This window comes from Bombina bombina, chromosome 8, assembly GCF_027579735.1.
Source record: "Bombina bombina isolate aBomBom1 chromosome 8, aBomBom1.pri, whole genome shotgun sequence".
Classification (NCBI taxonomy): Eukaryota; Metazoa; Chordata; class Amphibia; order Anura; family Bombinatoridae; genus Bombina; species Bombina bombina.
In genome coordinates, this window is record NC_069506.1 from 296,924,269 (window position 1) to 296,939,341 (window position 15,073).

The window sequence follows — 15,073 nt, forward strand, 5'->3', positions numbered from 1 at the left end:
GTAATATTTGATTATATATTATGGCCTTAGAATCCTACGTCTACTAAAGGGTACAAAATGTGACTGAAAAAACATAATCTCTGGAATAAAACTCCATCTGAGATGCTACAAAGCGCCATATCAGTCTCACCTTCTCTGTAGAGAGGTTGGTTTCTGTGTCGAGTTTCTTTTGGGTAAAAACGATTGTGAAGACGGCGTGAGAGCGACTGCTGGTTTCGTTCATGTTTGTAGCAGCTACAGTTCTGAAGGGGAAGATGAATAAGAGAATTATGTTTGTTCTGTGGAAATTACACTGCCTGAAGTCCACATATACAGGTCGATATGGCGCAGGGGTAATACGTGACTGCATGGTTAAAGGGACAGTCTACACCAGAATTTTTATTGTTTTAAAAGATAGATAATCCCTTTATTACCCATTCCCCAGTTTTGCATAACCAACACAGTTATATTAATATACTTTTAACCTCTGTGATTATATTGTATCTAAGCCTCTGCAAACTGCCCCTTTATTTCAGTTCTTTTGACAGACTTGCAGTTTAGCCAATCAGTGTCTGCTCCCAGATAACTTCACGTGCACGAGCACAGTGTTATCTATATGAAACACATGAACTAACACCCTCTATTGGTGAAAAACTGTTAAAATGCATTCTGAAAAGAGGTGGCCTTCAATGTCTAAGAAATTAGCATATGAACCTCCTAGGTTAAGCTTTCAACTAAGAATACCAGGAGAACAAAGCAAAATTGGTGATAAAATTAAATTGGAAAATTGTTTAAAATCACATGCCCTATCTGAATCATGAAAGTTTATTTTGGCCTAGACTGTCCCTTTAACATACTAATCCAGTCACAGAATTTGTGCTAATGGCTAAGTGTAAGGACACTTCTGCTCATGGTGTGTATCTGCAGAACGGTAAAGTCAAAGCTATACAAAGTGGATCATTTATATATGTGTTACCCGTCAGCAGAACAAAGCCTTAAACATTGATACACAGTTACATCACATATACATGCTGCCATAACACTACCTCTCAATACAATATTCTATTTCAATTTAACTGTAACCTCAAGTTCACACCTGACTTACCACACACACATAGTGGTACACGAATACCGTCACACACACAGTGTCACATGAATAGTCACACACACACACATAGTGGTACACGAATACAGTCACACACACAGTGTCACATGAATAGTCACACACACACACATAGTGGTACACGAATACAGTCACACACACAGTGTCACATGAATAGTCACACACACACACTTTGGGGCCAATTTATAAAGATGCATAGCGGATCATGTCAGCATTTATCATTGCACAAGCATTCCGTGTGAAATGCTTGTGCATTGCCGCCCCCTGCAGAATTGCGCCGCTAGCAGGGAGTGTTAATTATCCCAATCGTATCCGATCGGGATGACTGCTATACGCTGCCTCAGAGGTGGCGGACGAGAAAAGGAGCAATGGTCTCAAGACCGCTGCTTCTTAAAGGGCCACTAAACCCAAAATCTTTCTTTCATGATTCAGATAGGGAATAGAAATTTAAACAACATTACAATTTACTTCCATTATTTATTTTGCTTCATTTTTTAAATATCCTTAGTTGAAGAAAAAGCAATGCACATGGTGAGCCAATCACACAATGCTTCTATGTGCAGCAACCAATCAGCAGCTAGTGAGCATATCTAGATATGCTTTTCATCAAAGAATATCAAGAGAATAAAACAAATTAGATAATATAAGTAAATTAGAAAGATGTTTAAAATTGCATTCTCTTTCTAAATCATAAAAGAAAAAATGTGGGTGGAATGTTCCTTTAACTTATGTTTATGCTTGCGCGGAAACAGCTGTATTCGCAGCTACATAAATCGGCCCCATAGTGTCACATGAATAGTCACACACAATGTCAATCCAATGCAGTCACACAAAGTCTCACACCCATACAGTAACACATAATCTCACACCCACACAAAACCTGTACTGTCTCACTCACAGTCTCACACCCATATAGTCACATACAGTTTCTCACCTATAAAGCCATATAAAGTAACATACACACCCAAACATATATACTACACACAGTATCTCACCAATACATAGTCACACACAGTCTTATACCCATAAAACACACAAACAGAGACAGCCACACTAAAGAGTCACATACACAGAAATGCACACATATACAGTCGCGCACACACACACACAGAAACTCACAGATATAGACACACACACACACACACTAAAGAGTCACACACACAGAAAATCACACATATATAGTCACACACACACACTAAAGAGTCACATACACAGAAATGCACACATATACAGTCACACACACACACTAAAGAGTCACACACACACAGAAACTTGCACATATACAGTAACACACACAGTCACACTAAAGAGTCACTCACATAAACTCACAGATATACAGTCACACACACAGAAACTCACACATATAGTCACACACATACTAAAGAGTCACATACACAGAAATGCACACATATACAGTCACACACACACACACTAAAGAGTCACATACACAGAAATGCATACATATACAGTCACACACACACAGAAACTTGCACATATACAGTAACACACACACACTAAAGAGTCACACACACAGAAACTCACACACACAGAAACTCACACATATTCAGTCACACACACAGTCACACTAAAGAGTCACTCACAGAAACTCACAGATATACAGTCACACACACACTAAAGAGTCACATACACAGAAACACACACATATAGTCACACAAACACACAGTCATACAAAAGAGTCACACACACAGAAACTCACACATATATAGTCACACACACACTAAAGAGTCACATACACAGAAATGCACACATATACAGTCACACACACACACTAAAGAGTCACATACACAGAAATGCACACATATACAGTCACACACACACACTAAAGAGTCACATACACAGAAATGCACACATATACAGTCGCACACACACACACACACACACATACAGAAACTCACAGATATACAGACACACACACACACACACTAAAGAGTCACACACACAGAAACTCAGACATATATAGTCATACACACACTAAAGAGTCACATACACAGAAATGCACACATATACAGTCACACACACACACTAAAGAGTCACATACACAGAAATGCACACATATACAGTCACACACACACACTAAAGAGTCACACACACACAGAAACTTGCACATATACAGTAACACACACACACTAAAGAGTCACACACACAGAAACTCACACATATTCAGTCACACACACAGTCACACTAAAGAGTCACTCACATAAACTCACAGATATACAGTCACACACACAGAAACTCACACATATAGTCACACACACACTAAAGAGTCACATACACAGAAATGCACACATATACAGTCACACACACACACACACTAAAGAGTCACATACACAGAAATGCATACATATACAGGGAGTGCAGAATTATTAGGCAAGTTGTATTTTTGAGGATTTTATTATTGAACAACAACCATGTTCTCAATGAACCCAAAAAACTCATTAATATCAAAGCTGAATAGTTTTGGAAGTAGTTTTTAGTTTGTTTTTAGTTATAGCTATTTTAGGGGGATATCTGTGTGTGCAGGTGACTATTACTGTGCATAATTATTAGGCAACTTAACAAAAAACAAATATATACCCATTTCAATTATTTATTTTTACCAGTGAAACCAATATAACATCTCAACATTCACAAATATACATTTCTGACATTCAAAAACAAAACAAAAACAAATCAGTGACCAATATAGCCACCTTTCTTTGCAAGGACACTCAAAAGCCTGCCATCCATGGATTCTGTCAGTGTTTTGATCTGTTCACCATCAACATTGCGTGCAGCAGCAACCACAGCCTCCCAGACACTGTTCAGAGAGGTGTACTGTTTTCCCTCCTTGTAAATCTCACATTTGATGATGGACCACAGGTTCTCAATGGGGTTCAGATCAGGTGAACAAGGAGGCCATGTCATTAGATTTTCTTCTTTTATACCCCTTCTTGCCAGCCACGCTGTGGAGTACTTGGACGTGTGTGATGGAGCATTGTCCTGCATGAAAATCATGTTTTTCTTGAAGGATGCAGACTTCTTCCTGTACCACTGCTTGAAGAAGGTGTCTTCCAGAAACTGGCAGTAGGACTGGGAGTTGAGCTTGACTCCATCCTCAACCCGAAAAGGCCCCACAAGCTCATCTTTGATGATACCAGCCCAAACCAGTACTCCACCTCCACCTTGCTGGCGTCTGAGTCGGACTGGAGCTCTCTGCCCTTTACCCATCCAGCCACGGGCCCATCCATCTGGCCCATCAAGACTCACTCTCATTTCATCAGTCCATAAAACCTTAGAAAAATCAGTCTTGAGATATTTCTTGGCCCAGTCTTGACATTTCAGCTTGTGTGTCTTGTTCAGTGGTGGTCGTCTTTCAGCCTTTCTTACCTTGGCCATGTCTCTGAGTATTGCACACCTTGTGCTTTTGGGCACTCCAGTGATGTTGCAGCTCTGAAATATGGCCAAACTGGTGGCAAGTGGCATCTTGGCAGCTGCACGCTTGACTTTTCTCAGTTCATGGGCAGTTATTTTGCGCCTTGGTTTTTCCACACGCTTCTTGCGACCCTGTTGACTATTTTGAATGAAACGCTTGATTGTTCGATGATCACGCTTCAGAAGCTTTGCAATTTTAAGAGTGCTGCATCCCTCTGCAAGATATCTCACTATTTTTGACTTTTCTGAGCCTGTCAAGTCCTTCTTTTGACCCATATTGCCAAAGGAAAGGAAGTTGCCTAATAATTATGCACACCTGGTATAGGGTGTTGATGTCATTAGACCACACCCCTTCTCATTACAGGGATGCACATCACCTAATATGCTTAATTGGTAGTAGGCTTTCGAGCCTATACAGCTTGGAGTAAGACAACATGCATAAAGAGGATGATGTGGTCAAAATACTCATTTGCCTAATAATTCTGCACTCCCTGTACAGTCACACACACACAGAAACTCGCACATATACAGTAACACACACACACACTAAAGAGTCACACACACAGAAACTCACACATATTCAGTCACACACACAGTCACACTAAAGAGTCACTCACAGAAACTCACAGATATACAGTCACACACACTAAAGAGTCACATACACAGAAACACACACATATAGTCACACAAACACACAGTCATACAAAAGAGTCACACACACACAGTCAGAGCCAGGGAGGCTTGATACGGCTACAGTTCCTGCTCTCTGGCTAGTAATGTCCATGGAATGTATTGCTTTGACCTCTAGATGTTACTGTTTAACCTCATTTTCACTTAACAATTATATACATTTGCAAGCTTTATGTAGAAAGCCTGTGGCTACATTTGCAGGTGATTCTAGTAAGTAAATGAGGTTGACCGGCACTAGATCTAGTGACTCACCTGGCCTTGTTACCAGCATCCATTAGGTCAGCAATATCAGTGTATGAGGTAACCGCTAATTTAGACAGGTCTTCCACATATGGGCCGAGAAGAGGGTGCTCCCTGACGCGCAGGTTTCCTTTGTTTTTAGGGTTCAGCAGGTCTCTGACTCGCTCACAGTAAATTTCCATGTAACTAACCTGAGAGAGGATAACATGGAAGAAAGCAGAATAAAGTAGATTAGCCATCCCTTACACAGGCGTCATGAAACTGTCTGCGAACATAGAGGGAATTGTTTCAGATCATCACAACTATAGCAGAAAAAGGCAGATTCACATGAAGTCACATTACATGGCCACACACATCCTGGCTCTCAGCATTCAGTAGAAATCATTAATGATTTAAACGTTTGTTATTAATTATTCACTTTCATTTTTAATAGAATATTGGAGTGTGATAGTTTGATTCTTTAATTTAATGACTGCTAGAGGCTCCATTATGGCTTTAGAGTGCAGCAGTTTTATGATTTTTTTATTCATATTTTTATACATTTACATACATAGATACAACACTGTATTTGAGCAAATACAAAGCAATAATGACCTTATAAAATGGTTTAATAGAAGGCTTAATAAAGAGAGAAGACGTTGTAGGAAGGTAAAAAAGTGGTATAGGGTAGAAACAACAGGTTTTAGATCAGGAGTGGTAGGTGAATGGGTTAAAATTGAATGAAGGAGGAGGACGGGAGAGACCCCAGCACTCCAGCCCTTATCCAGAGTCTTTGTCTAATAGATACCTACCAATAAAACTTAAATTATGTTTACCTGATAATTTTCTATTCTTCTGACGGGAAGAGTCCACAGCTGCATTCATTACTTTTGGGAATTCAGAACCTGGCCACCAGGAGGAGGCAAAGACACCCCAGCCAAAGGCTTAAATACCTCCCCCACTTCCCTCATCCCCCAGTCATTCTGCCAAGGGAACAAGGAACAGTAGAAGAAATATCAGGGTGAAAAAGGTGCCAGAAGAAAAGAACTAAAATACGACCGCCCCATAAGCAAAACGCGGGAGGGGAGCTTGGACTCTTCCCGTCAGAAGAAAATTATCCGGTAAGCATAATTTAAGTTTTTCGTCTTAAACGGGAAGAGTCCACAGCTGCATTCCTTTCCTTTTGGTAAAACAATACCCAAGCTATAGAGGACACTAAATGCAAAACAAAGGGCGGGTACAGAAGGCAGCCCCTTTTGAAGGGCCCCACAGCCTGAAATTACCCAACACCTGATAAAATACAAACGCTTAGAAACAAAGGGTTAAAAACTTGAAGGACCAGTAACTGCCCATCAGTTAAACAACCTACAAGGCCGTGTTAAGAGCCCACTTGGAATCCCTAAAATTTATTGAGCACAAAAAAACACAGATGATCCAAATCTTGCGGGCTTTCCAAACACACTGAACTAACCCTGACCCAAAAGAAGAGAACCCGCCTGGTACAAGAACACTACAAAACTGTCCAAGGTCCAGGAAAAATTGAAGCCCCCGAAGGGATCGATCGATAACATAAACTATAAACATAACTATGTTATTATATAGTACTGCGCCACTTCCGAGGAAGTACCCACGCGACCACAAAATTGCAAGTATCAGTTCCAGAGAAGAAACGTTCCCAAAACGAAAAATTATAACAGACATGAGCTTCGTAAAACAAATTAAACACATCCGATCCTGATCATATAAATAAAAGGCAGCACCTGTGGGTGAATGCACAAGGAGAATGTGCAGGCTAACAGGATCAGCCGATCAGGAGCCCCATTCTCCTAAGCTCAGAACTGGAACAGATACTTAAAGAAAAGAAAAACGGAGACGTCAAGAAGATTGGCTTCATCCCCAAATGTCTAACCCAGTTTGCTATCCTGCATAGAAGACCGAGGATCCCTCGGCCCAGTAGGACTGGGATCCTCCAGCACCGCCAAAACATGCCTTAGTAGTACACGAAGACGTTCCAGTCTATAAAATAAGGCAAAATGTTCCCCCGCCGGATCAATGGACGACCCCGGCCCCAAGGGAGGGGTCCCTGAAGCCTCAGAGGCCATCGATTCCCCAGAAGGTCGAACAGACTCAGGCGATCTTACGCTCGACGGCCCCTGGTTAACAGAGCAAACGCGGACAGTATCTTAAAAATACTTCTCCTGGAAGATCTAAATGTGCCAGTGCCAAAGATATGGTCATGCGGAACCGTGCTGTAACCTCTGGAGGAAACAAGCCGCCTTCCGGAGAAGGAGTAACGGCCATAGGGACACCTGCTTGCGTAGCAAAACAGAATTTATGTTTACCTGATAAATTACTTTCTCCAACGGTGTGTCCGGTCCACGGCGTCATCCTTACTTGTGGGATATTCTCCTCCCCAACAGGAAATGGCAAAGAGCCCAGCAAAGCTGGTCACATGATCCCTCCTAGGCTCCGCCTACCCCAGTCATTCGACCGACGTTAAGGAGGAATATTTGCATAGGAGAAACCATATGGTACCGTGGTGACTGTAGTTAAAGAAAATAAATTATCAGACCTGATTAAAAAAACCAGGGCGGGCCGTGGACCGGACACACCGTTGGAGAAAGTAATTTATCAGGTAAACATAAATTCTGTTTTCTCCAACATAGGTGTGTCCGGTCCACGGCGTCATCCTTACTTGTGGGAACCAATACCAAAGCTTTAGGACACGGATGAAGGGAGGGAACAAATCAGGTCACCTAAATGGAAGGCACCACGGTTTGCAAAACCTTTCTCCCAAAAATAGCCTCAGAAGAAGCAAAAGTATCAAACTTGTAAAATTTGGTAAAAGTGTGCAGTGAAGACCAAGTCGCTGCCCTACATATCTGATCAACAGAAGCCTCGTTCTTGAAGGCCCATGTGGAAGCCACAGCCCTAGTGGAATGAGCTGTGATTCTTTCGGGAGGCTGCCGTCCGGCAGTCTCGTAAGCCAATCTGATGATGCTTTTAATCCAAAAAGAGAGAGAGGTAGAAGTTGCTTTTTGACCTCTCCTTTTACCGGAATAAACAACAAACAAGGAAGATGTTTGTCTAAAATCCTTTGTAGCTTCTAAATAGAATTTTAGAGCGCGAACCACATCCAAATTGTGCAACAAACGTTCCTTCTTTGAAACTGGTTTCGGACACAGAGAAGGTACGATAATCTCCTGGTTAATGTTTTTGTTAGAAACAACTTTTGGAAGAAAACCAGGTTTAGTACGTAAAACCACCTTATCTGCATGGAACACCAGATAAGGAGGAGAACACTGCAGAGCAGATAATTCTGAAACTCTTCTAGCAGAAGAAATTGCAACTAAAAACAAAACTTTCCAAGATAATAACTTAATATCAACGGAATGTAAGGGTTCAAACGGAACCCCCTGAAGAACTGAAAGAACTAAATTGAGACTCCAAGGAGGAGTCAAAGGTTTGTAAACAGGCTTAATTCTAACCAGAGCCTGAACAAAGGCTTGAACATCTGGCACAGCTGCCAGCTTTTTGTGAAGTAACACAGACAAGGCAGAAATCTGTCCCTTCAGGGAACTTGCAGATAATCCTTTTTCCAATCCTTCTTGAAGGAAGGATAGAATCTTAGGAATCTTAACCTTGTCCCAAGGGAATCCTTTAGATTCACACCAACAGATATATTTTTTCCAAATTTTGTGGTAAATCTTTCTAGTTACAGGCTTTCTGGCCTGAACAAGAGTATCGATAACAGAATCTGAGAACCCTCGCTTCGATAAGATCAAGCGTTCAATCTCCAAGCAGTCAGCTGGAGTGAAACCAGGTTCGGATGTTCGAACGGACCCTGAACAAGAAGGTCTCGTCTCAAAGGTAGCTTCCAAGGTGGAGCCGATGACATATTCACCAGATCTGCATACCAAGTCCTGCGTGGCCACGCAGGAGCTATCAAGATCACCGACGCCCTCTCCTGATTGATCCTGGCTACCAGCCTGGGGATGAGAGGAAACGGCGGGAACACATAAGCTAGTTTGAAGGTCCAAGGTGCTACTAGTGCATCCACTAGAGCCGCCTTGGGATCCCTGGATCTGGACCCGTAGGAAGGAACTTTGAAGTTCTGACGAGAGGCCATCAGATCCAAGTCTGGAATGCCCCACAGCTGAGTGACTTGGGCAAAGATTTCCGGATGGAGTTCCCACTCCCCCGGATGCAATGTCTGACGACTCAGAAAATCCGCTTCCCAATTTTCCACTCCTGGGATGTGGATAGCGGACAGGTGGCAGGAGTGAGACTCCGCCCATAGAATGATTTTGGTCACTTCTTCCATCGCTAGGGAACTCCTTGTTCCCCCCTGATGGTTGATGTACGCAACAGTTGTCATGTTGTCTGATTGAAACCGTATGAACTTGGCCCTCGCTAGCTGAGGCCAAGCCTTGAGAGCATTGAATATCGCTCTCAGTTCCAGAATATTTATCGGTAGAAGAGATTCTTCCCGAGACCAAAGACCCTGAGCTTTCAGGGATCCCCAGACCGCGCCCCAGCCCATCAGACTGGCGTCGGTCGTGACAATGACCCACTCTGGTCTGCGGAATGTCATCCCTTGTGACAGGTTGTCCAGGGACAGCCACCAACGGAGTGATTCTCTGGTCCTCTGATTTACTTGTATCTTCGGAGACAAGTCTGTATAATCCCCATTCCACTGACTGAGCATGCACAGTTGTAATGGTCTTAGATGAATGCGCGCAAAAGGAACTATGTCCATTGCCGCTACCATCAACCCGATCACTTCCATGCACTGAGCTATGGAAGGAAGAGGAACGGAATGAAGTATCCGACAAGAGTCTAGAAGCTTTGTTTTTCTGGCCTCTGTCAGAAATATCCTCATTTCTAAGGAGTCTATTATTGTTCCCAAGAAGGGAACCCTTGTTGACGGAGATAGAGAACTCTTTTCCACGTTCACTTTCCATCCGTGAGATCTGAGAAAGGCCAGGACTATGTCCGTGTGAGCCTTTGCTAGAGGAAGGGACGACGCTTGAATCAGAATGTCGTCCAAATAAGGTACTACAGCAATGCCCCTTGGTCTTAGCACAGCTAGAAGGGACCCTAGTACCTTTGTGAAATTCCTTGGAGCAGTGGCTAATCCGAAAGGAAGCGCCACGAACTGGTAATGCTTGTCCAGGAATGCGAACCTTAGGAACCGATGATGTTCCTTGTGGATAGGAATATGTAGATACGCATCCTTTAAATCCACCGTGGTCATGAATTGACCTTCCTGGATGGAAGGAAGAATAGTTCGAATGGTTTCCATCTAGAACGATGGAACCCTGAGAAACTTGTTTAAGATCTTGAGATCTAAGATTGGTCTGAACGTTCCCTCTTTTTTGGGAACTATGAACAGATTGGAGTAGAACCCCATCCCTTGTTCTCTTAATGGAACAGGATGAATCACTCCCATTTTTAACAGGTCCTCTACACAATGTAAGAATGCCTGTCTTTTTATGTGGTCTGAAGACAACTGAGACCTGTGGAGCCTCCCCTTTGGGGGAAGCCCCTTGAATTCCAGAAGATAACCTTGGGAGACTATTTCTAGCGCCCAAGGATCCAGAACATCTCTTGCCCAAGCCTGAGCGAAGAGAGAGAGTCTGCCCCCCACCAGATCCGGTCCCGGATCGGGGGCCAACATTTCATGCTGTCTTGGTAGCAGTGGCAGGTTTCTTGGCCTGCTTTCCCTTGTTCCAGCCTTGCATTGGTCTCCAAGCTGGCTTGGCTTGAGAAGTATTACCCTCTTGCTTAGAGGACGTAGCACTTTGGGCTGGTCCGTTTCTACGAAAGGGACGAAAATTAGGTTTATTTTTTGCCTTGAAAGGCCGATCCTGAGGAAGGGCGTGGCCCTTACCCCCAGTGATATCAGAGATAATCTCTTTCAAGTCAGGGCCAAACAGCGTTTTCCCCTTGAAAGGAATGTTAAGTAGCTTGTTCTTGGAAGACGCATCAGCCGACCAAGATTTCAACCAAAGCGCTCTGCGCGCCACAATAGCAAACCCAGAATTCTTAGCCGCTAACCTAGCCAATTGCAAAGTGGCGTCTAGGGTAAAAGAATTAGCCAATTTGAGAGCATTGATTCTGTCCATAATCTCCTCATAAGGAGGAGAATCACTGTCGACCGCCTTTATCAGCTCATCGAACCAGAAACATGCGGCTGTAGCGACAGGGACAACGCATGAAATTGGTTGTAGAAGGTAACCCTGCTGAACAAACATCTTTTTAAGCAAACCTTCTAATTTTTTATCCATAGGATCTTTGAAAGCACAACTATCCTCTATGGGTATAGTGGTGCGTTTGTTTAAAGTGGAAACCGCTCCCTCGACCTTGGGGACTGTCTGCCATAAGTCCTTATCTGGGGTCGACCATAGGAAACAATTTTTTAAATATGGGGGGAGGGACGAAAGGAATACCGGGCCTTTCCCATTCTTTATTAACAATGTCCACCACCCGCTTGGGTATAGGAAAAGCTTCTGGGAGCCCCGGCACCTCTAGGAACTTGTCCATTTTACATAGTTTCTCTGGGATGACCAACTTGTCACAATCATCCAGAGTGGATAATACCTCCTTAAGCAGAATGCGGAGATGTTCCAACTTAAATTTAAATGTAATCACATCAGGTTCAGCATGTTGAGAAATGTTCCCTGAATCAGTAATTTCTCCCTCAGACAAAACCTCCCTGGCCCCATCAGACTGGGTTAGGGGCCCTTCAGAAACATTATTATCAGCGTCGTCATGCTCTTCAGTATCTAAAACAGAGCAGTCGCGCTTACGCTGATAAGTGTTCATTTTGGCTAAAATGTTTTTGACAGAATTATCCATTACAGCCGTTAATTGTTGCATAGTAAGGAGTATTGGCGCGCTAGATGTACTAGGGGCCTCCTGAGTGGGCAAGACTCGTGTAGACGAAGGAGGGAATGATGCAGTACCATGCTTACTCCCCTCACTTGAGGAATCATCTTGGGCATCATTGTCATTGTCACATAAATCACATTTATTTAAATGAATAGGAATTCTGGCTTCCCCACATTCAGAACACAGTCTATCTGGTAGTTCAGACATGTTAAACAGGCATAAACTTTATAACAAAGTACAAAAAACGTTTTAAAATAAAACCGTTACTGTCACTTTAAATTTTAAACTGAACACACTTTATTACTGCAATTGCGAAAAAACATGAAGGAATTGTTCAAAATTCACCAAATTTTCACCACAGTGTCTTAAAGCCTTAAAAGTATTGCACACCAAATTTGGAAGCTTTAACCCTTAAAATAACGGAACCGGAGCCGTTTTGAACTTTAACCCCTTTACAGTCCCTGGTATCTGCTTTGCTGAGACCCAACCAAGCCCAAAGGGGAATACGATACCAAATGACGCCTTCAGAAAGTCTTTTCTAAGTATCAGAGCTCCTCTCACATGCGACTGCATGCCATGCCTCTCAAAAACAAGTGCGCAACACCGGCGCGAAAATGAGGCTCTGCCTATGCTTTGGGAAAGCCCCTAAAGAATAAGGTGTCTAAAACAGTGCCTGCCGATATTATTATATCAAAATACCCAAATAAAATGATTCCTCAAGGCTAAATATGTGTTAATAATGAATCGATTTAGCCCAGAAAAAGTCTACAGTCTTAATAAGCCCTTGTGAAGCCCTTATTTACGATCGTAATAAACATGGCTTACCGGATCCCATAGGGAAAATGACAGCTTCCAGCATTACATCGTCTTGTTAGAATGTGTCATACCTCAAGCAGCAAGAGACTGCTCACTGTTCCCCCAACTGAAGTTAATTGCTCTCAACAGTCCTGTGTGGAACAGCCATGGATTTTAGTGACGGTTGCTAAAATCATTTTCCTCATACAAACAGAAATCTTCATCTCTTTTCTGTTTCTGAGTAAATAGTACATACCAGCACTATTTCAAAATAACAAACTCTTGATTGAATAATAAAAACTACAGTTAAACACTAAAAAACTCTAAGCCATCTCCGTGGAGATGTTGCCTGTACAACGGCAAAGAGAATGACTGGGGTAGGCGGAGCCTAGGAGGGATCATGTGACCAGCTTTGCTGGGCTCTTTGCCATTTCCTGTTGGGGAGGAGAATATCCCACAAGTAAGGATGACGCCGTGGACCGGACACACCTATGTTGGAGAAAAGAAGGTTTTGGGGTGTGTGCCTCACTGGACATGGAATCATTAGGGGTGGATGGCTCAATGCACTCTACGCTACCTGAATCGGGGGAAGAGAGTACTCTAGCACGGCAATCGGAACATAACTGATGGGCATGGATAACCCAGGCCATCTCATACTCCTCACAAGACGTATACTCCGAGTCGGAGATGTCCTTCTCTAAAAAATCAGAATCCTCCATAACTTGGATTGTAAATATGGGCAAAAGCTGAACGGCACCTTACACCCCCAATGACTGGGGCCCTCACCACATCCTGTAAAACCAGACAACTAATGAACAGACTCTCTCTGTCATCACTCGGTCAGAGTACGGAAATGGAATTATAACGCGACCATACCCGATCACACGGTGCACCGTGAACTCCAGCAAAGAAGGCGTGCCAATCCAAAAGGACCACGCAGTCTGATGAGAAGGCCGTTATGTTCCGAAAAGCCATGACCCAAGCATCCCTACACATTAGCAGACAGAATCATATAACAAACATGATTAAAGTCCCCCCTGTTCAATAACCCCCCCACAGGAGATATTAACCCTTGATTCCATAAGATAAAGGAGTCCCACTGGGACCCTGACTTCTTTTGTTAACATTACTTTCACATATCTAAAAAAAAATGAAACAATCTTACCGGAATCTACACCATGGAACAGGAACGCGGCCCTTCAAGTGTGACAGATAGAAGCATCGCTTCTGACATGGACTTGAGTGAATAAAGGCAGGCAGCGAAACTCGTCAACGATGATTGCCAAGGAGCTGTTAAAATGAGTTGGGATGGTTTCGCAGAGACGACACTCCCTGCATCTCCGGACTCTAACTTTCATCCATGCTCTCACTGAGGGGCTGACAGGATTACTTAAAACTCCAGTCCCATTTCGAAGAGTACTACCCTCCGTAAAAGACTAACTTAAATCTTTTGACACTTCTCTGCCAACCTCCTGTGACGAAAGGCAAAGAATGACGGGGGATGAGGGAAGTGGGGGAGGTATTTAAGCCTTTGGTTGGGGTGCCTTTGCCGCCTCCTGTTGGCCAGGTTCTGAATTCCCAAAAGTAATGAATGGAGCTGTGGACTCTTTCCGTTTAAAAAGAAAAGAGGCCTTTGAGGATGCCTAAGATTATTTTGACGTTTCCCAAAAAAATGTAATGCCTGAGAACATATTTATTTATTTCTTCTAGCTATATAAGGTTTTAGTTTGCCTAAGCACATAGCACATAAATAATAAATCTGTGCTATTACAAAAAAGAGATTAAATCTGATTATTGTTTAGTATCTACAAAGTAAACAGATTGCTTGTGCTACTGTAGAAAGACCGTGCTTTGTGCTAGGTGACGTTTAGACAGACAAGGTAATGCTTTCCCGAAAATCACGTATTTCCAGGTGGCAGGGGACAGTGTTATGGCCCAATT

General features: G+C 42.9%; 1 protein-coding gene across 1 annotated transcript in view; it reads right to left on the reverse strand.

Moving 5' to 3' along the window:
* The window catches only part of KIF1B (kinesin family member 1B), a 397,419-nt gene that overhangs the window by 272,838 nt on the left and 109,508 nt on the right, over positions 1-15,073 (reverse strand). The window contains 2 exon segments of the mRNA XM_053691490.1: positions 131-242; positions 5,477-5,655. Coding sequence (XP_053547465.1) covers positions 131-242; positions 5,477-5,655 — 291 coding nt within the window.